Genomic DNA, 27,925 nt, shown 5'->3' with positions numbered 1-27,925 from the left:
TGTCTCATTGGCCAAACAGTATTTTATTTAACAATCAAAAAGATAAACACACACAGTACATTCCCCATCAGGTTATCATTTGACTAATTCTTCCTAGTATCCGACATACTCTAACACAGTTCCTGGGTGTGTCCTTTGTTCAATGAGTACTACTTCCCAACTCTGGCTATATTTAAGAGTCATGGGGGAGCTTTACAATTTTTAGGATGCCCAAATGTCACCCTTTAGCCATTGAATCAGAAATCTCTGTAGAGTCATGGTCTCCACTGGTCCCAGCTGGTCACAAGGACTGCTGAGGACACTGAGCCCTGAGCTGTGCTGCTGACTGCCTCTTCCTCCAGCTCACCATCGGGTGACTCTGTCCTTGGCCAAGTTTTGTTATTAACTACCCACATCACCTCTGGCAGCTTCTCTCACCTTCCTGGCTCTATTTTCCTTGGTAAAAGGATTAACTTCTTGGGCTGTCAGGAGGAGCAAATAAAACACCAAGTACCTTAAAGGTGTGAAAACACGTTCACCCAGAAGCTTCTCGAAGAGGCTGTGTCTTGCCTCTGTTCAGAGCACATTTACTTCTTCTTTTGCTTCATTATTCATCTGTTTTAAATTTCCGAATAAAAATATGTGTAGCTATAGTGTACAGCATGCTTTGTGCATGGGGAAGGGCTGACTTGAGTTAATTTGCATATGTATCTCAAGTACTTAAACTTTCTGTTTAAAATCTACACTCGGCAGTTTAAGAAAATATTTATTGTGTGTGTGTGTGTGTGTGTGTGTGTGTGTGTGTGTGTGTGTGTGTGTGCCTGTGAGCGCTCACAGCTCTTGCATGCAAAAATATACCACAGCACACTTGCACATGTGGAGGTCAGTGGACAAGTCTGTGGAGCTGATCTCTCTCCAGCTACCTTTTCCTGGCTTCCAGGATTGCATTGGGCTCAACAGGCTCCTACAGCAGCACTTTACCCATGAAGTCATCTCACTGGTCTTAAGCTCTTTTTTTGAGCACAGTTTTGCTATGTGACTGAGGCTGGCTTTGAACTCATGGCAATTTTGCTGTCTTAGTATCTCAGGTGCTAGGATTACAGGTGTGTGCTCCAGCCCCTGGCAGTCATAGTAGATTTCAAGAAGGCAATTCATTGTTATTATCTGTCATAGCCATGTTATGCTGTAGAGCTCTACAACATGTGACTCCTAGCTGATGAAGTCTTTATCCTTGACCATCATCTATGCATTTCTGACTTGGGAGCAGAAGCTAGGGAGGGAGGCAGGCTTCAGGGAACAAACACTTTCTGTGTAACCAGATTTGCTCTGATGCATTTATTGGATAAAACAAGCAATAACTGAATTATAGAGCATTCTAGTAGAAGGCAAGGTGAAGGATGAGGTATAAGAGGTGTTCAGTATCTCATTCATTCATCACCACAAACCCCCATTGTGTGCATAGTGTATCCAGTCTGTAGAAGAAGTTAAGTAACTTTTCTTAAGGCCACACTGGCAAATAGCAATTAGGATACAGCATTAGACCATCTAGCCCACAAACCTCAGTCCTCAACCTTTGCTGTCAGCATTCTTGCCTTAAACACAGCTGCTTCGTCACTCTATAGCATGAATGGGAGACAGTTACAGCTATCAAAACCTGTCAGCCATGGGTGCTATTTGATCCATGAATCCTACTTCCATTTATTTAATTTATGGAAACAATTGGAGATTTATAAGACAGATTTTAGTGTATGTATCCATTCAGTGGAATCTTATGAAGAGGTAAAAACCAATGGTGGGGATTGGTGACCTGACTTGGTGGACAAGCGTGCCCATTGCTTTTCCAGAGGTCCTAAATTTGCTTCCCAGTACCCTTGTGAGGTGGCTCATGACTGCCTATAGCTTGATCTCCAAGGGAATTTGAGCTAGCCTCCAAGACCACTGCACTCATATGCACATACCCACATATTCACACATAATGCAAAGTAAAACTAAAATCTTAAAAAGCAATCAACCAATGTGTCAGCACACAAGTCAGGTGGAAATGCGGAGTGAAGAGCACACTCCACTGAGTGTTCACTCCTGAAGTGCCTGAGCTTCAGTAGAACACACACAATGTTTAATATCAGTCATGGAAGTGTCTAGCAGGGGACAGGCCAGTGTTTATCGTTATTTTTCTCTTGACAAAGAATTATGGATGGTTTCTTACAAAATTCTTTTACCATATTTATACTTTCTGAATAAGAACAGATGCAAAATAATCACAAATCGCATTTACATTTTAAACTGATATATTTTTAATCATGGTTCAGAGGAAGCACACTGAGCTGTGGGTGTGGGTCAGCAATAAGTCACTCAGAATTCGTGAGGCCCTGAGTTGAATCCTCAACTAAGCCAAACAGATGAAAAACAAAAAACCCACATGTTGTAAAACTTACCATATTGACCATCTTTAAGTGTGTGTCTCAGTAATGTTAAGTACATCCACGTTATTGTGTGAATGTTTTTACTCTATAGTGAGAAACAAAAATAACTGCTCCTGGCTAAAATGCCACACACAGAAATTCAAAACATCACACCATACCTGGTGCTTAAAAAGGCAAGGTGGCACACACAGATGTTTGCCCAGCTGCAGGTACCTTTGCAAAGTGTGTCTTTTATCCCCAAGCATCAAACATAAGGGAACAGCTCGGGTGCACCCTACCCTTTCTGTTTACTCTCTGGGACCCTGCTTAAATGTAGGACTATGGCAGCCACTGTAACCTTCCACAGAAGGACAGGATCATACCTGAGACTCTCCAGCCCAGTGCTAGTCTACTCTTTACATACTCTTTACATACTCTTTAAAAAGTGTGTATTCAGTCTCCAGCTACAAGGGCTGTCTGCCACTCTGATAGGATGCCTTCTGTTTTCCAGATCATCGCTTATCAGCCCTATGGAAAGTCTGTGGACTGGTGGGCATTTGGAGTCCTGCTGTATGAAATGTTGGCTGGCCAGGTAATTGAATTTTAAGTCATCTGTAAGAAAACTGTCCTCCACTTCCAGCCACATGGTCTCTGAAGGAAGTGACAACTCAGTCATAGCTCATGAATCTGAGTGCCTCTGACTTTCCTGGCCTTGGGGTATTTAAGTTTGATGATCATCTTTTCTCTTGGAAGCCCTAGAGTAGAGCCTCACCTTGAGATGGGGACAGGGAGGAAGCCCCGCTGGTCAGAGAAAGCTGGGGGTAGGGAGGGCCAGGCAAGGGTTCCTCTCCCACCCTGTCCTCTTCTCCACAGGCACCTTTTGAAGGGGAGGATGAGGATGAACTATTCCAGTCAATCATGGAGCACAATGTGGCATATCCCAAGTCTATGTCCAAGGAAGCTGTGGCCATCTGCAAAGGGGTAAGTTGTTTGGCACTCAAGGCCAGGACTACCATGCAAAGGGTTCAGGTTGTGCCCAGCTAGTAGGCACCAAAGATTTGACATCACTTCTCACTGTGCTGCCAACACCAGAGCCCTGCTATGAAGCTGCTCCCCCACCACCACCAAAAAGAGCTTCCTTCTAAGGTCTGTAGAGGCAACTATGTACTGGAGTCTCGATTTTGGCTGGGCACCAGCCCCAAGCCTTACACAAGGAAATAATTACATTACGGAATGAAAGAGGTAGGAAACAGAGATTCTGCCCAAGATCTGGAACCATGGGAAGGGCACAGTGTGATCTACGTGTCCTGCTCTGCTGCGTGTGTGTTTAGTTAACATTAGAATTCTGTGATTCTTGTTGTAAGAAAATTTCAGGCAGTGATGATCTGAATAAGATGCCTTCAATTTAGTGTTCCCAAATCTGCATGATCTCCCTCATCTTGTAGTGTACAGGTGTGCAAATACTTCTGTACACGTGTATACACACACAGTTGAAAGGACACCCACAACTTATGGAAATAATACCTGCAAAGACAGGAGTTTACAGGTAAGGACTGTTTGTGCTACACCTTGTATTGGATCCAGTCTGTGCCTTTTAGACTGCAGACTGAAGCCCCATCCCAGAGATTAAGTCTGTGTGCTAGTGTTCTAGAAACTGCTCTACCCCACCAATGTGGCTTAGAACTCACTGCCTTTGAACACATTATCCAAAGGATGCACTTTCTCAACCATGACAGAAGTATGAAGGCTACACTCTGAGACTGAGGGAATAACGTGGAAGGATAGAGATTTTATAAAGGTTTTCTCACCAGCCAACAATGAGGGCAGGTTCTAAAGGTTATACTCAGGCTTTGCCTGAGCACAGGACTCTCCTTGTGTGTCTACATATGCCAGAGCTGTAGTCATAGATCTCTGGGATGCTTGCATCTTCCCCATGCCCTACCCCGCCCAGCTCTAGTTGACCCCATTCAGATGCCATCTCTGGTGGCTTTGGCTAAGGAAACTGGCAACAATCAGGCAGCTCAGCCTGAGTCTTGACCCAGATGACATGAGCTGGGCCAACCTCACAGCTTGAAAATACCTTGTAACACTACCTGAACTCTCTCTCCTAAGCGTTGTGTTTGTGCTATACAAGCAAGGATACAGACATCTCTAGGGGAGCCACGTGTGAATTGGCCTCAGTCTCTAACATCTTCAAGTTAAATTGGCTTCAGATTTTTTTTTCTTGCAGGGTGTGAAGCAGGGAGAAAATAAAAACAAGGAACACAGAGGAGAATTGGCAAATCTCATAGATAAAACAGACTGCAGACAGGCTTCTCCAGTGAGGCTCCTAGAGACATCCTATCAGGAGAGGTGTGGGAAGAAGTCAGTCACAAAGACTTTAATTTGTTTAATGATTCTCAACATCTGAAGGTCTAGATATTCCCCATAAACCCTTAGCTTTTCAGCTTCCACGTTGGCCTGCCATTCCTACAAAGCATCAGTAAGACTGGAAATCACAGTGCCCTTTAGATGGGATGTGCCCTCTCCAGTTTTTAAAAACAAACACAAACACAAACACAACAACAAAATGGCCAGATTCCACCTGGGTTCAAATTCAAGTCCAAAGATATGAGCCACTGTGATCATGGGGAAGCTGTTTGACCTGATTTACAGATTGAGGACAATAACAGTGCTGCACATAGGGGCCTTTGATGATTAAAGCAGTTAATACCTAAAAATCACTTAGACCAGAGCCTGGATTCTGCTCCAGAACCCTAAGGCCATCTCCAATATGACTAATGCTGTCACTACTCTGTTTAGTGCCAGGCTCCTCTTGGCATTTGAATTTGTGTCCCCCTGTGACAGGAGAATTTGAAAAAAAAATGAAGGATTTAGGAGATCAAAAGGTGCTTTTAAATCCTCACCCTCTCATTTCTTAGGTGTGTGGTCTTGTATTTTTAGGCTTCTGTTTCTTCATCTCTAAAGACAGAATAAAAGTACGTACTTTACTGTTTCCCAGAAGGTTAAGTGAGGCAGTGGAAGAGGACCCTTGTTGCATGGCTAGTAGGTAGTTGGTGTCCAATGCATACTCATGGACTTCTACTACCTAAATCCATGGCTGACTGGACAGCTGGGGGGTTCTAAGTGGGTCATGGAGGAGAGAAAAATTTCCAGGTCAGCTGCCTTCAGCTTCAGCTCCAATTAGCACTTTGCCTGGTGGAAGGGTTTCCTATCAATTCAGGATCCATAACCTTCATGATGAACTGGAGTGACTCTATTCACTGTTGGTGTTGGGGCACTGTTGTGAGTTGAGTGGGCTGAGTGCAGTGTGGGCTCTCTCTTCAAGGCTGATACTCCTTGGAAGAGGGGTGATGCTTAAGCCAAGAGCCAAATGCTTCCTCCTGAGCAGAGGCCCCAGGAGATGATCTGGGAGGTGATCGAAGATGGGAACGGTGATTACATTCAGCTGTCTACATGGCTTCAGGCACAAGAGAATGGAGTACAGGAACTGGCAGAGCCTCCTCCTGCTCTGTGTGCCTACAGCGGCACTTCTTTGCTTGCAGTCTCGCTGCCTACGAGGAATCTGAAAACAGACATCTTTCCCAAAGATACCATCTTCTTTTATATGTCTAGCTCATTAAAAGCCCTATTTTCCACCATGAAAACAGCAAAAGCTTGCTCAGATTTCCATGGCCAGTATGCTGAAAGCAGACAGACGCCTAGACTGGCAAGTTGAAGTAAAAATAAACAGAGACTGAGTTACAGTGAGCTGAGAGAGCTGAGCTATTCAAACTCTGACCCTGGGGCTGGGGAGGAGACTCCATGGGTAAAGTACTTACCCACACATGAAGACCTGGGTTCAATCCTCAGAACTCACGTAAAGGAGCCCGGTATAGGCACACCTCCATTATCTCAATAGCAAAGAGGTAGAGACCGGAGGATTCCTGGGGCTCACTGACAAATTGGGGGAGAGGTTCCAGGCAAATATGAGGGAGTCTGCTTCAACTAGACAAGGTGGCAAGTGACTAAGGAAGACATGGGTAGCTGATCTCCGGGTTCTATATATACCTACACTGACACACAAATATATATCCACACAAACGTATATACACACAAATGTACACATACACATATCCATACACACAAACACACACACACACACACACACACACACAGAGAGAGAGAGAGAGAGAGAGAGAGAGAGAGAGAGAGAGAGAGAGAGAGAGAGAGAGAGAGAGACAGAGAGAGAGAGAGAGAAAGAGAGAGCTCTTCTCCTTGGCTGTGTAACTTTAAGCAGATTACTTTACTTCTCTGGACCAGTTTCCTTATAGAGAAAGTAGGAAATATAGTTGCTGAAGCCTCAGAGTGTTACTGTAAGATTCAAGAGTCATAAACAAAGGCTGGGTTGCCTTTAGCACAGAAACCAGAAACTCAGTCCACAGAAACATTATCGGTGTTGGTGTTATTGCTATTGGGGCTGAGATTGCCTAGACCAGTGGTTCAACATCTGGATGGAAATCCTTTGGGCTCACCCAAGACATAGAAAAACTCAGATATTTATATTATGATTCATAACAATAGCAAAATTGCAGTTACAAAGTAGCAATGAAAATAATTTTATGGCTGGGGGTCACCACAACAAAAGGAACTGTACTAAAGGGTCACAGCATTAGGCAGGTTGATAACCACAGTCCTAGACTTTCTTTCTACCCATCTAAACCCTAAATAAATGCCAAGGCTTGACTCAATTTGCTTGCCCTCCGTTGACTTTTCCTGACTATGTCAGACCACAAATATCTCTAGGAGAACCACATGCATAGTGTATAAAGTGAGTACATGACCTCTCCAGGATCTGGTTGAGGAGAAGGTTTTTATTGTAGATATGAAGGAGAGAACAGCCAGAGGCATTTGAAAGAGTCCAGAGAAGGGAGAAAAAATAGTACACTGATCATGACCAGTAGACTAAACCATGGGAGAGAGCCAGAGAGGAAGAGAACCAAGTGTGGACAAAGGTGACATGGGTGGGGTGCAAAATAGGTAGCAAGAGAAAGGACCACATGGCCAAAATGGCAGGGTTATATGGGAATCAGAAACTGGGGGAAGGGGAACCCATTAGCTGGAGAAGTTTAGGGTAGGGGGCAGGGTGAGAAGAGCCAAGGGTACTGAAGAGGCCAGCATGTGCTTTGTGATGCTAAGAGGTATCACAATTAGCCACACACACCCCTCTCTGCCACTTTGATACTGGATCTCCTTATGAAGCCCAAGCTGCCCTTGGGCTCCTCCAATCCTCTGGTCTCAGCCTATGAAATGCTGGGATCACAAGCATATACCATCATGCCTGGCTCCTATTTCTCTTAAAAGCCCAAATTTTGGAGCTAGACTGAAGTGGGACTGGATCCCACCTGTCACTCTTCATGCCCTTGTTGTTGCCTTGCCATTTCAAGTGGGAAAAGGAACAGACTCACCTCCCTGGGTGACTGTGACAATCCAGTGGTGTCGTGCCTGTCAGTAGAGAAGGAGCTGAGAATGTTGAGAGGATAACGCACACCCGCCAAGTGTATGCCTGTGGCTGTGGGGCATCTTGTGAGCAGCAGTCAAGTCAAATGTACAGCAGTTCAGAATGAATTCCTGGGTTCCCTCTTTACCCACAGCAAAACGGGCGGGGGGGGGGTGTGCGGTTGTCAACTCAGCTTCCCAGTTCACACCTTTCCCTTGTTTTTATACCCCCTGCTGAGACATTTCCCTTTTCTTTTTGAATCACTAACTCCTCCATCTTTCCTCTCTGTTCACTTGCGTTCACTTGCTTGCCTCTTGAGATCAGAGACCCTCGAATGTGGCCTCAGGTTCATTTCCAAGAGGAAGCCTGGCTGGTTTCATCTCAGGGCATCTATTCATCTTGTTATTTAGCACTGGCTCACAGACACAAAGATGGAGAGTTTTGATAATTAAGTAATTTAAACAGAATACCAAAGAAACCTCAGCGGAGCGGAGGCTAATGTGTGATACGGGGGAAAAACGAGCTGGGCTAGGTTTTGACTATTTAATGAGCTTTCTGAAAGTAATTACTTGAAACTTGGGTCCGTGTGACTAATATTTTTCGTTTGTTTTTTGTTTTTTTTTTAATTTCTCAAATGCTTTGCTGAGAAATGCAAATGGCATGTGAATGAATGCATCCTTCGAGTTGGTCAAATGTCAGTGTTTCTTACGGCAAGAGGAAGGGGGTTTGAAGATGTAGAGACTGCCCTCATTAGGTACACTAGTAACACACAAAACTCACTCTTGAACCCAAACAGAGCCTGTGACATTTTTAATGTGAAGTTCAAGGCCACATTGGAGCTTGGATTTGATTAGCCCCGTGGGATTTTGTTCTGGGATGGGCATCATTTCAGGCTTCTCTCCCACAGAGACCTGGCTAAGAAACTGTCACTGGGATGGATGAAACTGCAACAGTAAAACCAGTTAATATTCTACATTGTGCTTCCTTTTCTAAGTCATTGCGATAATCATTTCTCAGCAGCTCCCACTTCCTGGCCTGAAATATGCTCAATGTTTTCCTTCTCTTTTAGCTAATGACCAAACACCCAGGCAAACGTCTGGGTTGTGGACCTGAAGGGGAGCGAGACATTAAAGAACATGCATTTTTCCGGTATATTGACTGGGAGAAACTTGAACGCAAGGAGATTCAGCCACCATATAAACCAAAAGCTGTAAGTAAACTCCCCTCTCTGTCTGCCTGGTCCTCAGACACAATGTGCACTTTCTTTTGCTGGTCACACGCTGACTGCTTCCTGAGGTGTGGACATCAGTGCACCCACTTGAATATGTCTGTAGTTGTTCCTTCCCCTTCCCGTGTGCTCCAAGTCACTGGATACCAACATGGAGATTTCTAGTGCAAAGCCAGGCCTCTGTAAATAATGGGAAAGACAATTAATATGGAGGCTTTTGTTGTTGTTGTTGTTGCTTTGATTCAATTACTGTAACTGTTTGAGCTGACACCTTTGTGGGGGCATGGTTCTTGGGTGAGCAGAGTCCAGACTTATTTTGGAATTGTGATGAAGAATCTAATTTTGCCCTCCTTCCTTCCACAGTTCAACTGTGTCATTTTCTCTTCAGACTGACATTGAAAAGGTCATGTTGTTTATCACAATGGTATTTAAATTAAATTCTGAAACATACAGTACCTCTGATTCGGCAACTGAGAGTGGTTCACCAGCCAGCCCTTTCCCCAGGTGAAGGAGAAGGAAGCAGAAGTTGCCTGGGTGTAGACTAGACACTAGTAATGTCAGAATAGACACTTCCCATTCCCCTATAGTCCATGGGAAAATTTTGCTGCTCCAAACACCCAGTAAGATTCTTGCTAGTTTCTGGAGTGGAAGGGCAGGCATTTGTACCTGTATGAACCAGAGCTGTGATTCTCTGGGGTGGATGTTTCTTTGTTAATGTTAAGTACAGCGCAGATCTGGTGACTTTATTATGTGTTGTCAAACTATTGAACATAAGCATTGTCATTGAAACATGAAGTTGTAAGGGTCTCAGTGTTCAGATGAAGAAGGTGACAATGATAGTTATTTCAATGTGATAATTGTTAATTTCTTGAGCTTTTATTATGTGCTAGGTACCATGTTAAACATTTCATATAGCCCAGAAGGTGGGGGCTGTTTGTTGTCCTGGAATGTGGGAGAAGAAAGTGAAGATTCACAGAGGTTAAGTGCTCTGACCACAGTCATCCAACTGCTGTGGTATGGGCTAAAGGGAGAACCCATATTCTGGACAGTCTAACTCCTTTGGGAACTTTCTAGAATGTCTAGGGAAAGGGGACAAGAAAATCTCCTAGGTGGTCCTCATAGCTGCCCTGTAAAGCTGCCCTGTCTCTTGATCCAGATGGCTAGAGCCACAGTTCTGCAGCAGCCCTGCTGAGTGCATCCGAGTGCTGCTGAGAAGCCAGTTCCAGTGCAAGTAATCAGTTCCATGTTGGGACTTTTCTCCCTTGATGAATATTCTAGATTAATACCTAATTAATCTTCCCAAAATGTCCAGCAGAGAAACCCCTCTCTAGACCCTCTAGAGACTTGTGGGCTTAAATTTAAAATCCCATTTCCTGACTAAACCCCTCCTGAAAGCACAGTCATATGACATCATTTCCAAATGTCATACAATTCGTCTTTAAACAATGACACAGGCCAGAGCATGACATGCCTAACATGTCATGCCTATACGACCAGCAGTGAGTAAACGCTGCCCCTTGACTATTTTAGAGACTGTAAAACCAGTCAAGTGCTCTCTGACCTACTTATTTTTCATCCTCTGTAGTGTAAAAGATAATGGCCTGCATCGGAGGGCCATTGTGATACACAAAAGCAATTGGGATGAGCCTGGCACACAAGTTCTCAAGGAGAATTGGTCATAGTGGTCAGTGAAGTCATAGAGTAGTTAGCATCTTGGGTTTAGGATCTTTGAGAGGCAAATACTATTCCTTAAAGGTAGTGTCTGTGCTCAGTCCTGGGGAGAAGATAGGGCCACATGTCCTTGGCAGTACAGCTGCCTTTGCTGAACCTGTTGGGAATAAATCAAAAGGTGACTTGAAAGGGATGAGCAGAATCTTTTTCCAGGAAACTGGAGATTCCGAGATAAGGCAATGGCATGTGTGTGTGTGTGTTTGTGTGTTTGTGGTATGTGTACAAGTGTATGTGCATATTTGTGTAAAGAGGTATGCATATAGAGGCCTGAAACTGGCTACTGGACTTGTTTGATTGTTTTCCCCCTTATTCACCATAATAGGGTCTCCCAGTTAAATCCAAATCACTAATAGGACTGGTCTGGTTAGCCAGGTTGTATTCGGATCCTGTCTCAGCCTCTTAATGGCTACAGGAGATCCAGGCTCTTCTAGCTGTTGTGCTTAAATGGCAAGCTTTTAATCCCCCAAGCTATCTCAGCAGTGCCCCCCTCCACTTAGTTTTTGCAAGGCTATTTATAAAAGATTTCAAAATGTGAGCCTCTCCTTTCCTTTCTTTGCCCATGTCCATTAAAAGCTTGTGTTAGAGTTTCAATCCAGTGGTTTGCAAATGGTGGTCCCTGGACCAGTAGTGACAGCATCGATCTGAACCATGTTCAAATTAAATGGCCAGGACCCAACCCTAGACACTTTGAATCAGGAAGTCTGGTAGCAGAATTTGGTGCAGTGGGTCCAGGAAGCCCTGCAGGGAATCTGAGGCTTGCTTTAGGCTGAGCGTATAACTCAGGCAGGGGAGAGAGGCAGAAGGCAGAGGAAGGTGAACAAAGAACAGTTAGTTACATGAGAGACTGGCTGTCTGCTGTTTGGGGGGTGGGGTAGTGGCTTCTGGCATAATCACAGACTGAGTTGCAGGTACTTCAAAGGAAGAAGGAAGGCTGTGAGGTCCAGGAGAAGGATGGAGGGCCAAGGTGAAGTTGAGGCTCAGCAAGGCCTAGGCTTCACGCTCCCATTAGAAGCTGGGGACCAGGACTTCTTAGCTGGAATCTCACTATTTCTTTATAATTGGCAGCAAATGTTTAAAAATTAAACAGAACTCAAGGCAAATAAAAACACATCCATAGCCCACATGTGGCCTGTGGACTGCCAGTTTGTAACCTCCAGGGGTGTTGATGGATCAAGTCAGGGTGACATTTAGCCAGTTCCTGTTAATACTGTTTGTGAGCAGTTAAGAGTTCATCCTGACTGGGAGGATATTTGTGACTATTCCCACTAAGGGTCATGATTCTAAAAGCTTCACTGACTGGGGAGGTAGCTCATGTAGTAAAATGCTTGCCACGTAAGCATGAGGGCCTGAATTCAATCCTCAGATCCCACACACAAAAAGGCAGTGCAGTGAAAGTGGTTTGTACTATTAATCTTCGCCCTGGGGAGATGGAGACAGGGGTTCTCTAAGGCCTCTAAGGCCTGCAGACAAACCAGACTGGCTGAATTGAAGAGTTACAGGCCAAAGAGATAAGCTATCCCAGAAACAAACTGGATGGCTCCTGAGGAACAACACCAGAGATTATTCTCTGACGTCCACACACATACTTGTGCATATACGTGGGTACCTGCACACACACACACACACACACACACACACACACACACACACACACACACACACAAGTACATACATACACATCTAGTCTCTGACTGGCTCATAGATGACAGGAAAAAAAAGTAGCTGTCTTTAACATTGGTACTACCAGTACCATCAATTATTGTTATTAATTAACACCAATAATTCTTCTTATATTAATTATGTAATTGAGTAATTGCTAGTAACCGTCAACAAGAGCCTTCAACTGTTCTACCTTGGTACTATTTCCAACCACACAATGTCCTGAGTTCCCTCATGTGGGTTTAATAATGTCTTTCAAAATACATCAACCAGACTAGGGTATGTATTTCTAGATATTTTACCACCAGTCCTAAGAGAAAGAAGGCCCACCTCGATCTCCCTAGACAGATTTAGAAACACAGCTGTTTTAGAATATCTATGGGGGATTGGTTTGAGGATGCCAAAATCCATGGAGGCTCTTATATGAAATAGGTAGTATTTGAATATGACTTATGCATATCCTACTTTAAATCATTTCTAGATTAGTTATACATGATAGAATTAAATGATACATAAATAATTGTTAGTCTGTATCATTCAGAGAATATATTAGTTTACTTTCTATTGCTGTGATAGAACACCATGACGAAGGCAATTTATAAAAACAAAAGAGTTTATTTGGGCTTATGGTTCCTGAAGGATTAGAGTCCATCATGGTAACAAGCAGCAGGAATGGCAATTGGAGCAATCTCTGAGGGTTCACATCTTGAACAGCAAACATGAAGCAGAGAGAGTGAACTGAGAATGGCATATGACTTTGAAACCTCAAAGAAGACCCACCCCCAGCAACATGCCTCCTTTAGCAAGGCCACACCTCCTAAGCCTACCCAAACAGTTCCACCAGCTGGAGGCCAAGCATTCAAACCTCTGAGTCAATAGGGCTCATTCTCATTCAAACCACTACAGAGAGTAATGACAAAAATGTCAGTTCACTGTGTCCATGCACTTGGCAAATGTGCAACATTTTATCCTTGTATTTCTAAATTATTTTGGTTTGGAGGTGTGTGGAGACTAGGCTGGCCTTGAACTCATGATCATTCAGCCTCAGCTTCCCCAGTGCTGGGATTACAGATGTGTAAGGTTGCATCCAGCTCTAAAAGTTATTTCTGAGCCACAATTATCTGAGGGGTGTGTGTGTGTGTGTGTGTGTGTGTGTGTGTGTGTGTGTGTGTGTGTGTGAGAGAGAGAGAGAGAGAGAGAGAGAGAGAGAGAGAGAGAGAGATCACATGCATACATGATTCTTCCTGTTCATGTTCCTCTTATATTGAAGATCCAGGTTCTATTGTCCTGTCCCCACCCCAGGATCTGTCTTTCCTCCTCCTTCTTATCTGCCTGTCATCTCTGAGATGCCTGTGGCAAGTGTGCAGAATTCCATGTGCCTTGTGGGATATTAAAAGCATGTGTGTACCTGTCAACGTGCCTGATTTATGCATGCTATTAAGTGAGTTCAGGAAGAGAAAACGCAAGTGGCAGAAGCAGAGGACTGTATTCAAACATCAGTGAAGGGTGCTATTATGGGTGGTTCATTAAAATCACTTTAATGGGTTTTGTTTGTTCTCAGTGCTATCTTTTATTGTGGCAAGGAGCAGTTTGGCAGTGCATCGTTTGGAACTATACTAAAAGATACTAGGTTTGTTGTATTGTCATAGGGTACAAAGTAATGGTGTGTGTGTGTGTGTGTGTGTGTGTGTGTGTGTGTGTGTGTGTCCCTGTGGGAGGAGGCACACATGTTCATGTACCTGGTATGGAGACTGGTGGTCATCATTGCGTGTCTACACACTCCACCTTATTCTTTTGAGACAGGGTCTCTCACTCAATCTGTAGTTCAATGTTTCATGTAGGTTGACTGGTCCAGCAAGCGTCCCCTGGAAGCCTCCTGTCTTCCCCACTCCTCATCACTGGGATTACAGATTAAAACACCAAGCCCTGGCTGTTTTTACATGGGTGCTGGAGATTTGAACTCAGGTCCTCCTGATTGTATGGCAAACTGTTTACTGACTAAGCCATTTCCCCATTTTCATACAATAGTGTCTTTAATGTGTGTCTGGTCACATTATTCTCTTGCTTGCAACCCCCCTACCAACTTTCTGGTATTTCATAATAAATATGTATTGGTCTTTGGCATATGAGGCTTTTGAGTCTTTCCAAGATGAACTGTGCCTCCCCCAGTCTGGGCTCCTAGCTCCAAGGGCCAGCACTCCTGAGTTTCTCTATTTCCTTAACATTCAGCCTTTTCTCTCTTTGCTAGCTTTACCTATGCAAAACCATTGCCTGGGATACCCAGAGCCCTATGCATGCTCCTCTCCGTCCTGGAGGCTAGGTGTTGCCTCATTAAATCCAAAGAACATCACCTCCTCAGGGAGGCTCTTCTTGGTTCCTGAGTTGGGACCTGCTTCCATTCTGTTCACAAACTCATCCCATGTTCTTGCAATTGTTTGCTCGATTTAACATCTGCCGTTTTGACTAAACTGTGGTTGTGGCTTTTCAATGTCAGAGTCAATGCCTAGCTTAAGTTTTAGCGCATAATAGGTGCTGGAAAATTTTTATGGAATAAATGAATAAATGAATGAATGGCCATAAAATGGGATGCTGTAACACACCATGTTATGGGGCATAAAGGATTCTTTAGAGCTGTATATTCAAGTGAAAGGTGTTTTTATCATGTACAGCAGGGTGTCTCCAATAAATTGGTTGTTGTGTAAGTTACTATCGTATTTATAAAGGACTATAATTTGCCTGCTGCACTGCAAGCTGCCATGGCTCCTTTTGGCTGCACAGTGTGCACAGGGAGAGGATGCTACAGAAGGAGCTGAAGGTGTGGTGCATTATGCCCTTGGTACTCCATGGAGAGGGCTGCAGATTGCTGCTATCTGTTCTTGCACAGGTGGTCCAATGCAGTAGCCTATCAGTGCTCCTTTCCCATGCACACACAAGGCACCTGGAAATCTGGTGCAAACATAGAGTATGATCCAAGCTGCTGAGGGTGGGGCCTGAGATTTTGCATTCCATACAAATTCCCTATTGCTAGACCAGAAAGCGAAGGAGGGAACCACGTAAGCATCGAGGACTGGGGCATGAATAAGGTGTTAGAAATACATGTAAAGGCTGTAAGACAGCTTGCTGGGGATGTTTGATGGGTATCAGAGTATAGGCATCTGAGCTCAGTGGGTAAGGAGAAAAACCAGAGAGGCTATGGGAGGGAGAGATGGGGTTGAGCACTGTAAGATCTTTGGCTTTTAATCCAAACTGTGAGCAGAGAAATAATGGCCTAACACTAGGCTTTAAAAGAATGATACTGGCTAATGAGGGGACAAAGTGTGAAATTGAGGAGAGCAGCTGTGGAGGCTCTGTCAATAATCCAGGCAGGAGGCAGTGAGAACATGGACAGGATGGGGCCAACTGGGAACCTCTAGAGGAATGCTAATGTCAGCATCCTCAGCCACTCTCCAGTTCCTGGTATCTTATAGGCAGCTCAGTACCTGTTATAGCATGGAAGATAGGTGAACAGGAATTCCTTAAGATCACAGGGTTGTTCTTTAAGTATGAGGTCCATTAGCCCAGAGTTTGGTCCTGGTAGAGGAAGTGTGAACCAAGGGAGTAGCAATCAGGAAAGCACCTGCTGCTCAGAGCACTGCTTGCAAGTCACAGAGTAGGTCATCTTGTAAGTTTTATTTCTTCCATCAGTGAGAGCATCCAGTGGTCTAAGCAACTGTTGGTGCCAAGAACTGTGGCCAGGACATCCTTGTACCTGGAAGATGCATCTCAGAATTTTTGCTGAGCAATAATAGAGGGTGCTTTAGGGCTGTGCCTTCTTGAATGTCTGTGTTTTATTGTGAAATGGTACACTAATGTTGTGGTATGAGAAATGCTAGTGTACCATGGTGGAACTGAAATGTCTGTTCTAGGTTTTCATGAGGTTCCCATGTTATGATGAAGTTCTGGCACCACACCTCTGAGGGACTCCCAGGAATGTCCTAATGCAGGCCATGCAGAGGCCCTCTGATCCAGCTGCCTCATTGAGATGACCTTGGGATCAGTATATCCAGGCAGCAGTGTAGAAGCAACTACCTGAAGAGCACAGGGAAGGGAAGGCAGGTGCAGGACATCTGTTTCATAAAGTCCATGGAGTCTTAAGTGCTATCTTGTGTATGCACTGACCCTGCTATTGGTGAGCATGGCTCAATTAGTCCCTGGAAATATGAGCAGTCTGATCATGACTTCTCTCTGAGAAATAAATATTAAGATCACCTTTCAGCTGGTCCCGTTGGCACAGGCCTATGATTCTAGCTACTCAGAAAGCTTAGACTAGAAGATCATAAGTTCAAAACCTGCCTGGTTAGAATGAATTCAGGCCAGCCTGTATGATGCAGTGAGACCTTGTCTCAAAAGAAAAAAATAAAATAAAAAGACCACAGATGATTAAGTTCTGTAATAGTGTTTGCCTTGCATGCAAGAGACCCTGAATTCAGTCTCCAGTACCAAAGTAGATGGATCATCTTCCCCTGCCTCCTTGCATTGACATGTGAACAGCTATCCTGCCCATATAGACACAGTCAGCATGCCTGGCTCCTCCTTCTGCACTCTCCAGCCTGCATGTCAGGCCTCCCACCTCTCCAACAGGCTGACTCCCATCATTTCTGATCTTGTTGCTTATTCTTATCTTTACTGTTTACATAAAGCTCATCATTTCAAGACATTTCTACATCAGGATAGCCTAGAACTCTTTCACAATATAAGGCTCCTTGCAGAATCCCTTGGCCCCTTAAATTCATTTCCAAATGGCTAGGTCTGGGGAGATGGCTTAGTGGGTAGACAGCTTGCTGCACAAGCATGAGGCCCTACATTCAAATCTCTAGAATCCACTTAAGAGTTGAGTACATGGGTCACAAGGACACGTATTAGAAACAACAGTCAGATGGGAGACAGAGACAAGAAATCCCCAGAAACCTAAGGGTCAGCTATCCTGTTTTATGAAGCTGTGAACAAGGAGACCCTGTCTAAAATCCAAAATATGGTGGACATCATCAAGGACCAACCCTTGAGATAGTCTTCTAATGTCCATATATCGACCACAGCCCGCACTCAAACACATGAATGTGCACACACACACACACACACACACACACACACACACACACAGAGAGAGAGAGAGAGAGAGAGAGAGAGAGAGAGAGAGAGAGAGAGAGAGAGAGTCTATATCCTTTGAGAGTCCAAAGGTACCACTACTTCAGGAAGAGCTCATACCCATAGGACTGGGTTTCTTGGTGGCTCTGTCACTTGAAAGTGTTGTTTATAAAGTCAAAAGCTTCAATGCCCCTTAATGAGCTGCAGCTCTGTTCGTGTGACATTCTCCTCCAAACCCAATTGCCCTTTATACTGTATGAGCAAGTGTCTCTGTGTGCATGTGGCGGAAGGTGTGTTTGATGTCCTGACATTTCTGAATCGAAGCCAGAAAGTGTAACCTTTGTGTGTTTGCTATTCAAGCTCCAAATTCAAGGCTTAAGTAAGGGATCTAACTTCTACTCGGTATGATTTATTTAAGCATTGAATTTAACTCCAACATAACCCCTCCAAAGTACCAAATACTCAAGAGAACAATAGCTGTTTGAACATTGTGACTTAAAGTAATTCTTAAAAACCCATGTTATTCAAACATATTAGAAAATGTATTGAGTTCTTGCCTGTGCTGGACACTGTCCTGAGTGTCTTTCAGGTGTCACCTCATGTCATTCTCACAACAGCTCTTCGACATATGTGTTGTTATTACCATGTTATACAGATGAGGGAGGGGAGCTTGGAGAAGTTAAAAATATACTCACAGTATATCTAGCAGTAGAGGGTGACAGGGCCAGGACTTGAACTCTGAACTCTGTGCTGCCTAACATCTTTAGAAAGACTATTGGATGAATTTGGACCACCTGGTAAAGTATGGGATTGTGTCAATGGAAGAGAGCCGTGACAATTAATAGTGTTTATTACATAATAGGAAAAGACTGAGAATTCTTACCGTTCAAATGACTTAACATTTATTTTAAAATACTGTAATAAAAAAGTAGTATATTTACACCTTCTTACAGTTCATGGGAAGAATTGGAAAATATGCAAGTTTCCTTCTTCTGAAAGCTTGGGTTTCAAATCTTAACAGAGACAGCAGACATGGACTTAGAGCAGGGTATGGCAGCATCCAAAAGGAAGATGTAGGGTTAGGCTCTGGAAAGAGGAGACGCTTCCATAGTCCACTCTGGAGACTCTATGTGAACATCTCGGCACAGTGTGCAGAGATCATAACAAAAATACTAGGGCATGTTCATATACTAGCCAATAGGTAGCCCAGAGTCATTTAGAAACACAGCCGGAGATCTGCGTTTCTCTCTTTCCACATTTTCCCCACACCCATGGAGAGTCCATTTAAATTAAAGATCAAATCAGGCTCCCTTCAGATATTTGGAATTTAGTAGGTGCCTGGGCCAAGTGAAATTCCAAAGTCACTTGTCAGGTGTGTGACTTTGAGTTGACTCCTGGAAGGGAAGTCAGCAATGGAACTGAAATAATGGATGGGACACTCTCTTGCTCCGAGAAATCATAGAACTTTTCTGGCATGTCTAGAAATAATTAGTGAATATGGTAGAAGTCAAGGATTCAAAGACTGCCTTGGAAGGGGAAATTCAACTACTTTATCCAACCAATGAACAGAGGGCCAGAGGTTTGTCTAAGTGACTCACTCCAGGAATACGACAGAGCTAAGATGAAGGGCTTTATTCATTATTCTATTTATATCTATAACACTAAAAACAAGTCAACCATGGTAGTCAAATTATTTACTTTTCCTAGAGAAAATAGACCTGTATGATATTGACTGAGTGCATTGTGCCCACACAAGAACCCCTTGAGAAGGGAAGTTAATGTTCATTTTCCAATACATCTAAGGAAACACACTCAGACTCACAAGCTAAGAAACATACCCATGATCACCCAGCAACTAAGTCTGAGCATCAAATAATTTAAAGTCCTACCCCTTCAACTCAGAGCTCACCAAAGAGCTCTTTACTATTGTAATGTTTCTGCTCTCATCAATTAAACTTAGCCACATAGATGTGAGGCTTAAATTTCTCTTGGTCTAATCTTGACTTCACATACCTTCCTGAAAGATAGCCCTGGTTGGGTAGAGATACTTGGTAGAACCATTTCTTGAATCTTTGGTAGACTCCCACCTAGGCGGTAATCATAATCACAGTATCCCAGAAAGCTCATGACTAAAGAGTGAGAGAACTCAAGAAAAGAAGTGAGAGGAACCAGGGAGATTATCCATCAAAAAGGAAAGTGGATCAAGAGTCAAATGGAGCCATAACTCAACATCCTCAGCATCAGCGTTGCTGCTTAGCAGATGAGTGAAGATGGGCAGTAAGGAGCCCCCATGAATTCATTCTTTGTGACCTTCCAGGCCATCTTTTCCTAAATCCCCTGGGTAAGCCTTTCTCAAGTTCATATCACTCAAGCTCAAGGCCCTTGCTCTCCACTGATAACCCCACCTCCTGAGTGACGGGAAAAGTTGAGAAGTGTAGGTGGGCGTAAGTGAGTGACCCTCAAACCTGGCCTATCAGGGTATAGCTGTGTTGATCGTCATATCTCCTCAATGTGTGACTTCCCTCCATTCCTGCTATGAACCCCTTCCTCCCATCTCTTTGTAGACATCTGTTTACAGTTGCCTTCCACACTAACCAGAGCTCCTGTGGTTGCAGATAGGCACCTGATTCACGATGACTTTAAGGGAAAACCTTGAATATTAAGGTGTTACTGGACCTGTGGCCTCAAAGAGTGGGAAGGATACTCCATTTCCCTGTGTCCTTTGATTGCTTCCCCTAACTCTAATCAATTGTTCTTCTCAGAAGACTTTATGGTCCTTGGGGTGGTTAAGACCTTGACCTTCGTGACAAATGCCTAGCAAAAACTTCTCCTAGGAGGAGATTTTATTTGGGCTCAGTGTTTGAGTCCATGGTTGGCTGTTTCCTTATTTATGAGGCTGTCTGAGACAGAGCATTGCAGCAGAAGGGCATGGTAGAGCAGAGCTGCCCATCACATGGCAGCTAGAAAGCAGAGAGAGAGAGAGAGAGAGAGAGAGAGACAGGAAAGGGGTGGGCCAAAGGCACATCCCCAGCAAATTATTTCCTCCAGATAGTACTTCCTCCAGGTAGGTTCCACCTTCCACTTCCATCACTTTTAAATGTCCACTCAAAATAGTGGACTAAGCATTGAATAGGTCAGAGCCTTATGATCTAGTTGTGTCTGGAAAGAATCCCAGAAGTGTGCTTGACTGATCTCCTGGCATCTCTTGATGTGATCAATTTCACATTCAAGCTTAACTGTGACACAGGTACATGGCAGCAAACAACTTAGCTCCTGGAATTTCCAGAAACTTCTGCCAAAAGAGCTGATTTTCCCTAAAATTCCTGGTAGCTTTAGACTTAATCTTATGAGATGGTAGTAGGCCATATGCTTCTCTTCAATTCCATGTCACCAGGGGGATAGACTATGCTAATTGACTTGCCCTGGGTCATCTGTCTCCCTGAGCTAAAAGATTAGCTCTATTCCCAGCTAAACAACCCATAAAGAGAAAGAAAGGATATGTTTCTCTATTGCTAGGAGAGGAGATGTGTGCTGTGTAGACAAGACATGAGCTATCCGTTCCAACTCTGGCCATCTTCTGTCAGCTTGTTCTCATCTTAAAATCTCTTCTCTGAAACATGGCATCCCTCCTTACTGTGAAGCCAGCTTCCCAACCCAGCTTGGCATACAAATTTAGGAAAGGTTGCTGGTTCTAGCTGGTTCTGGTTAGCGACAATTTGTTCTTTCTTCCTTTCTGGTGTAATCTGCTCCTGACACTCTATTGACATTTCTCCCTTTGAGTCATCAATGACCTGGAAATTGCCTGCTCTCATGGGCCTGAGGTCTTTCTTGACCTCATTACTTCATATTTTAATCTTCCTTTAAAGAAAATCTGAAAAATCAAACTTCCAATCACATCCAAAGCTATGCAGTGAGCAACCGAGATTGAACCCCTCTATGTTTCATAATGTAAGTGGTGGTGGGGGGTGTTTCTGAGGCGCCACCTCTCCTTGATTGTTATTTATGAGTACTGGAAGGAGGGGTGTCATTCTTTTCAGTGGTGTAGCCATGGGGAAGTTGCTTATAATTCAATAAATAATGACCTGCTCATGTTTATGAAAACAGTTCCAATTAACTCAGTAAGTTACTAAGTCACACACCCAGAAAAGACATGGGAATAGGAGGGGGTCTTGGTAGGAAGAGGAAGTGGTTCATTGTAGGTGGAATGACAGAAGACAATGGAATGCCTAAGATTTGTTGTGTGCATATGTAAAACTACCAAGATGTATTTTTTAAAGGCTAAACAGTGAAATAAGTCTCCCACTCCCTCTTGCAAGGAGTCTTGTTGCACTATCTTAGAGTGACCTTCTACTGCCTAGTTCCTTCGGGACACTGTAGAGAAGTGTACAAGCCCAGAAATACTCCATGTACCATACAAGTACTGCATGTAACTACATACAGATTCATCTGTATGCACATATATACTCAAACACACATAAAATTGTTGAATCTTGGTTGATTTTTTAAAAAACTCTAGCCAATTAAGATGCTAACCTAGACGAAAGCTCAGAATTCCACTTCTAATCCAATCTGAATGTGGGCCACCTCTGTTCCTTGCTTTAGTCTCTTCACCTTGGAAGTGACACTGATCAGCACATTAAACCCTGCTTTATTCTTTTAATAAGTTCTTGAATATATGAATACGGTTGACCTTTTGTGTCCCCATGTTCTATATGTATGGATTCAACCAACCATGGATGGACTTTTTTTAAAAAAAGAAATTAAATTTTGTGTCTCTGCAGAGCATGTTAGAACACTATCTTGACATCATTTCCAGAATGGAACGGGGTAATAACTGCTTGCACAGTATTTGAATTATGTTAGGTACCCTAAGTCATCTGATTCATACTCTACATACATAGGTTATGCCCACATTCTATATAGAACTGCAGCATCCAAGAACTGAGGTACTTAAGGAAACAAAAAGATATTTGGAACCAATCCACAATGGATTTTGAAGGACAACTGTATATCTGTGAGCTAAACTCAGAATCTCTCCATTCTGTGTGTTTGTGCACATGCATGTGTGTTGTGTGTGTGCATGTGTGTTTTGTGTGTGTATATGTGTATGCTGTGTGTATGTGTGTGTGTGTGTATGTGTGTATGTAGATATGTATTGTGCCCTTGCATATATGTGTATGGGTGCATGAGTGCACAGTGATTGGAGAACTTAGGTGTCATTCCTCAGGGTCTGTCCATCAATTTATTTCTTATTTATTTGAGTCTCTTATTGGCCTGGCGCTTACCTTATTAGCTTAGGCTGGTCAACCAGTGAACCCCAGCAATCTGCCTGACTCCACCCACTCAGTACTGGATTACAGGTGTTTTACCATTGTGCCAGGCCTTTTATATAGGTTCTGGGGATTGAATTCAGGCCCTAATGCTTGCTTGCACAGCAAACACTTTAACAACTTATTTATTCCCTAGGCTTCCTGTTTCAAAGTCCCTCTTCCTGCTTTATGACACTGGTTTTCCTATCTCCCCCGCTACTCCCGGTAAAAGCTCCAACTCTATAAAAAGCCATATCCAATGACAGCAGAATTTGGCGAATTAAGATTTGCCTATAACCCAGAAAGTGGAATAACAAAACCTATTTGTGTTATCAAAGTGCATATCCTTAAAAACAAGCACAAAATAGCCCATCCCTAAATCTATTTTCCAAACTACTCAGAAGTAGTGTGTGTACCTGCTTGGAATGTCTTTTCAAGGGAGTGAGTCTCAATGGGACTGGAAATGGCCCCTCCTTGCCTGAGCATGCAGCTTTCTTCTCATCTCCAACAGAAGCCCTGGTCCTGCTTGCACCTTGCAGCTCTTCCTACAGTCATAGTTCCTCCCATACCTCACAACACCTCCCATACCTCACCGCCCCCCATATTTCACAGCCCCCATACCTCATAGCCCCCACATCTTACAGCCCCCCATACCTCACAACCCCCTACCTCACAGACTCCCACACCTTATAGACCCCCACACCTCAAAGTCACCACACCTCACAACCCCCCACACCTCACAGCCCCCCACACCTCACAGCCCCCAACACCTCACAGCCCCCAACACCTCACAGCCCCCAACACCTCACAGCCCCTCACACCTCACAGCCCCTCACACATCACAGCCCCTCACACATCACAGCCTCCATACCTCACAGACCCCCCCACACCTCATAGTCTTCATGTCTCACAGCCCCCCATACCTCACCAGGCTTGGACTTTAGAGTTTAAGTGGCAGATTCTTGCTGTGCTTCTGACTAACTGGAATGCAATTTTCCATATTGGGTGGGTTAGGGCAGAGCCTCTGAGACCCACACTAGCCAGACAGAGCACACCATGACCACCCCATATGTTCACTGCAAAACAGAGTCAGCCCTTGGCATCAGATATAGCTGTGCTAAATATTAGATGTGCATAAAACAACAGCAACAGCTTTTATTCTAAAATTTTGATTACACTTTCACATTTTTCTTAACAAGTTTTCTGTTTCATCGTCTTAGGATTTGGAAAAACAAATATTAAGGTTCTAAAGAATTAATCAACAGAAGAATGTCAAGGGCAGGGTCCAACTGCCCCATTCTGAGAGGTGCAATAACTACGTCAGTTTGCTACCTAGCTTCAAAACAAAATGAGTCTTTGTATTTTACACATGAAATCACAGACAACCACCACCTTCATTTGAACTTATATACAACTTTCAAGTACAAAGCTTCCTTTTAAGCTTTGTAATAAACTTCTCAAGAATGATGGTTGACCTTAATGAGTAGAATGACCCTACCAGTGAATCTTGTTAATGATCATAACACAATAATAGCATCATAAATAATGAAGCCTTCCATCTAAAGTCTGGAGCACCCTCCCATAAAGGAACATGTGAGGTAAAATCATTTGAACTTAACAGAACATGTCAGTGTTGGGAACTTAGCTCACTTGCTTACAGGTTATATAGGGAATGACAACGCTAGAACTGAGTCAGCTCAGCATACAAGGCCATGCTCTGTGGTGGAAACCATGCTCTGGAATAGTGGGTACTGCAGAAAGCCTGTGACAGAATCAAAGAATCTCTTGTTCTTGCCTCTTCTGAGTTACTCCAAGGGACCCCAACTAAAGTGTCAGTTTTTCAGTTTTCCTGTTGAGACAAGATAATCTTTTCCCTACTCATCTCAAAGATTGGTGGGAACTGGCTCTTTAAAAGCAGATAAATAGAAAGGATAGTAACTACGGGAGTTTATTCCAAGCAGCAATGTGAATTTAGGATGAACGGAGAATACTAAATGAGAAAAGAAGAACCGTTGTTGATGTGTAAGATGTTTACTGTGCATTTCCTCTAGTCTTTTTTTAAAGCACATTAAAAAATAATGATTCCAAGCCTGCCTAAAGGAGAAAAAGCATTCATCCACTTCTTCACCCAGTCATCCAGAGCTCAGACCAGAGTAGTCACTTAGTGAAGCAGTTAGGATCTGGAGCTTGGGAAACAGCTCAGTGGGCTAGACTGAAGACCTGAGTTAGATTTCTCAGCATCCTCATAAAAGCCAGGCTAACAAGACTCACTGTTAGGACCATATTAAGGTCATTCAAGCCTTAAAGTCACTCCAATGTTGGGTAAGGTGACAGGTAGATCCCAACAGCTACCTGATGGCCAGGTTAGCCAAAATGACAGAAACAAACTTTATCTCAAGGGACTAGGAGGACACCTAAGATCCCCTTCTGGCCTCTCCCTGTGCTCACGCAGTATGCGCACCCTCACAGGCATGTGCAACCCCCTCACAAATACACACATGCATACATAATACACATGGTGGGTAGAATTGCAGACTTTGTTCCTTTTGTTGCATTTTAAAAGTTTTGTTCTTACAAAGGGAGATGACTGATAGACGGGGCTAAATCTGTCATCTGTGGCATCAAATCACAGACATTTAAGCCCTGTAAACCCATTCCCTCATTGTACAATGAGCACTTCACAAAGGTATGGGTGGGTTAAAGGGAGAGGACACTTGGAGGTACTCTGCACAGTACCCGCTTCATCAGTAGCACAGAACAGATCCCATTGCTGATCCATTCAGTAGCATTGAGGGCCTGTACTGGGTCTTGGAAATGGGGTGTTAAACAACAGCAACAAAAAACTGCTGTGCCTTCGTGGATCTTATATTCTAGAGAAAATAGGAAATAGTGGAATAAACAAATGAGTATATGAGACAGATTGAGACACATAGATGGTGTGTTTCACTGGTAACATGGGAAGGGATGTCCTGGTGGGGAATATCAAGCAATGAGAATGTGGGAGCTACTTGATGTGGAGGGGACAGAGAACAGCTCCTCTGAGGAGGTGGCATTTAAACATCTTTGGAGGAAAACAGAACAGGGCATGCTGTTTTTAAATTACAGTTAAGAAAACAGACATAAAACAAAGCAGCTATCAAACACAAAAGACCCTTCTTGGGCTGAAGGGATGGATCAGCGGTTAGTGTACTTCCAGAATAACTTGAGAGCTTGAGTTTGAAGCCCCAGAATCCCTACAAAGCTAGAGAAGGTGACTAGAGACAGGAAAACCCTAGAAACTCTCAGGGCAGGCCTCTGGAGTCTGGGATACACAGAAGGCAGCAGCAACAAGACCCTGTCTCAAACAAGGTTGTCATTGTCATACACATTGTAATTTATAGGCTGAAAACACATTATATATCTTTAGAAATTATACATAAAATGATGATGTTTGATATTCCTCTATAAGCATGGTGATACATCAAATAGATGTGTCATTATTTACTTAACTGTTTTCCCTATTGATTAATAGATGATTCTAATTTTTTTCTTACTATAGTGATTCCTTGGTTAACGTCCTGGGTCCACATGGGCTATAGGAACATAGAGGGCCAGGAAAAGCCTGTTGGGAAGTGACTCCCCTCTAGAGGCAGGGTGTGTAGAAACTAATGGGGTGAGGTGGAACGGGTGGGAGGTACAAGGTCTTGGAAGAGGAAACATCCTGGACAAGGGTGGAGATAAGAAGTGCATGTGAGCATCCCAGGAACCAAAATAGCTCAGTTTGGCCCTAGTGTGATGCAGGCTGGTTGATAAATGGGAGGGGCAATGGACCAGAAGACCATGGAAAGTATCTGTAGAAAGCCAATCTAAAGAGTGTGGACTTTGAGGCCAGGTGTGGTGGCACACACCTTAAATTCCAGCACTCAGGAGGCAGAGGCAGGCAGATCTCTTTGAGTTCAAGGTCAGCCTGGTCTACAGAGTGAATTCTGGGCCAGTCAAGGCTGCACAATGAGCCTGTCTCAAAATAAAACAAACAAACAAAGAATGTGGACTTTGGGCAATGGGAGGCATTTGAGACAAGGCAAGCAAAAGGCCTAGAATGCTCCCTGCCATCCACGATTTCCTTTTGTTACTTGTCAATAAAACTGTGTCCAAGGCAATTAGGATATCAGAAAAAGAAAAAGAAAAAAGAAACTTTTAATGCACTATATTATTACAATCAATCTGCTTTATTGTTAACCTTTGATCTTTTACTATGTTTAATTTATAAGTTAAATGAGAAAACTGTCTATAGAGGGTTTGGTGTCACATACCATTTCAGGCAACCCTGTCCCAGGGGTCTTGCAAAGTGGCTCCTGGGATAATGGTGTAGGTTCTACTGTCTCTTGGCATCTTGGCATTTTGAATGATTCTTATGATGGGAATAGCTGAGCAAGCACCACATCTGTTTGTTTTCATGGTGGCAGGGATGGAACCCAGGGTTCTCCGCGTGGTCAGTGCAGGTTTAACCGCTAAGCAACACCCCAGCCGCATGCATAGCAGCCACACTCCAAGTAAGCTGTTGACAACCTACTGCAACAGAAACTAAGAGGAGTGGGCATGGCTCCTTTATAACCACTCACAGGTTAGCTTTTCTGTCTAGGCTTGTAGACCCACGAGTGAGCATGATTCCATCAGGCAAAACTGCTCACTCCACTCCTGGAATGGGTGCCTGTGGTTTAAATACCCTAGTTGGCTTCATCCCCTGTCCCTATGCCAGAGGCCTCTCTGGTGTACCCCAACAAGAAGGGGGTTGGATTTGCTGCCAGCAGCTAAATGAGGCTAGAGTAACCTACCTAGGACAGTCAGGGAGGCAGGTGTGGTCCAGACTTCTTTGATAATTAGATCCCAGCCACCAAACTGCCCATTTTCTCCAAGGACACAGCAGGCATAAAACAGATTCCAGGCTCTGCCTCCCAAGGGCTGACGTCTCCATTTAGGGAGTGCCCCTGAAACTAATGGGCAGTGACAGCTCCTTTTGAAAAACACAGAAACA

General features: G+C 43.8%; 1 protein-coding gene across 2 annotated transcripts in view; it reads left to right on the top strand.

Moving 5' to 3' along the window:
• Window positions 1-27,925, top strand: part of Prkcb (protein kinase C beta) — a 333,644-nt gene that overhangs the window by 293,249 nt on the left and 12,470 nt on the right. For both annotated transcript variants that reach the window (XM_027410280.2, XM_027410279.2), the window contains exons 14-16: window positions 2,893-2,973; window positions 3,255-3,362; window positions 8,930-9,070. In XM_027410280.2, coding sequence (XP_027266081.1) covers window positions 2,893-2,973; window positions 3,255-3,362; window positions 8,930-9,070 — 330 coding nt within the window. The remainder of the gene's footprint in view (window positions 1-2,892; window positions 2,974-3,254; window positions 3,363-8,929; window positions 9,071-27,925) is intronic.

This window comes from Cricetulus griseus, chromosome 3 (genome assembly GCF_003668045.3).
Source record: "Cricetulus griseus strain 17A/GY chromosome 3, alternate assembly CriGri-PICRH-1.0, whole genome shotgun sequence".
Classification (NCBI taxonomy): domain Eukaryota; kingdom Metazoa; phylum Chordata; class Mammalia; order Rodentia; family Cricetidae; genus Cricetulus; species Cricetulus griseus.
The sequence above is the reverse complement of the archived record's forward strand: the minus strand, read 5'-3'. Positions and strand labels throughout refer to the sequence as shown.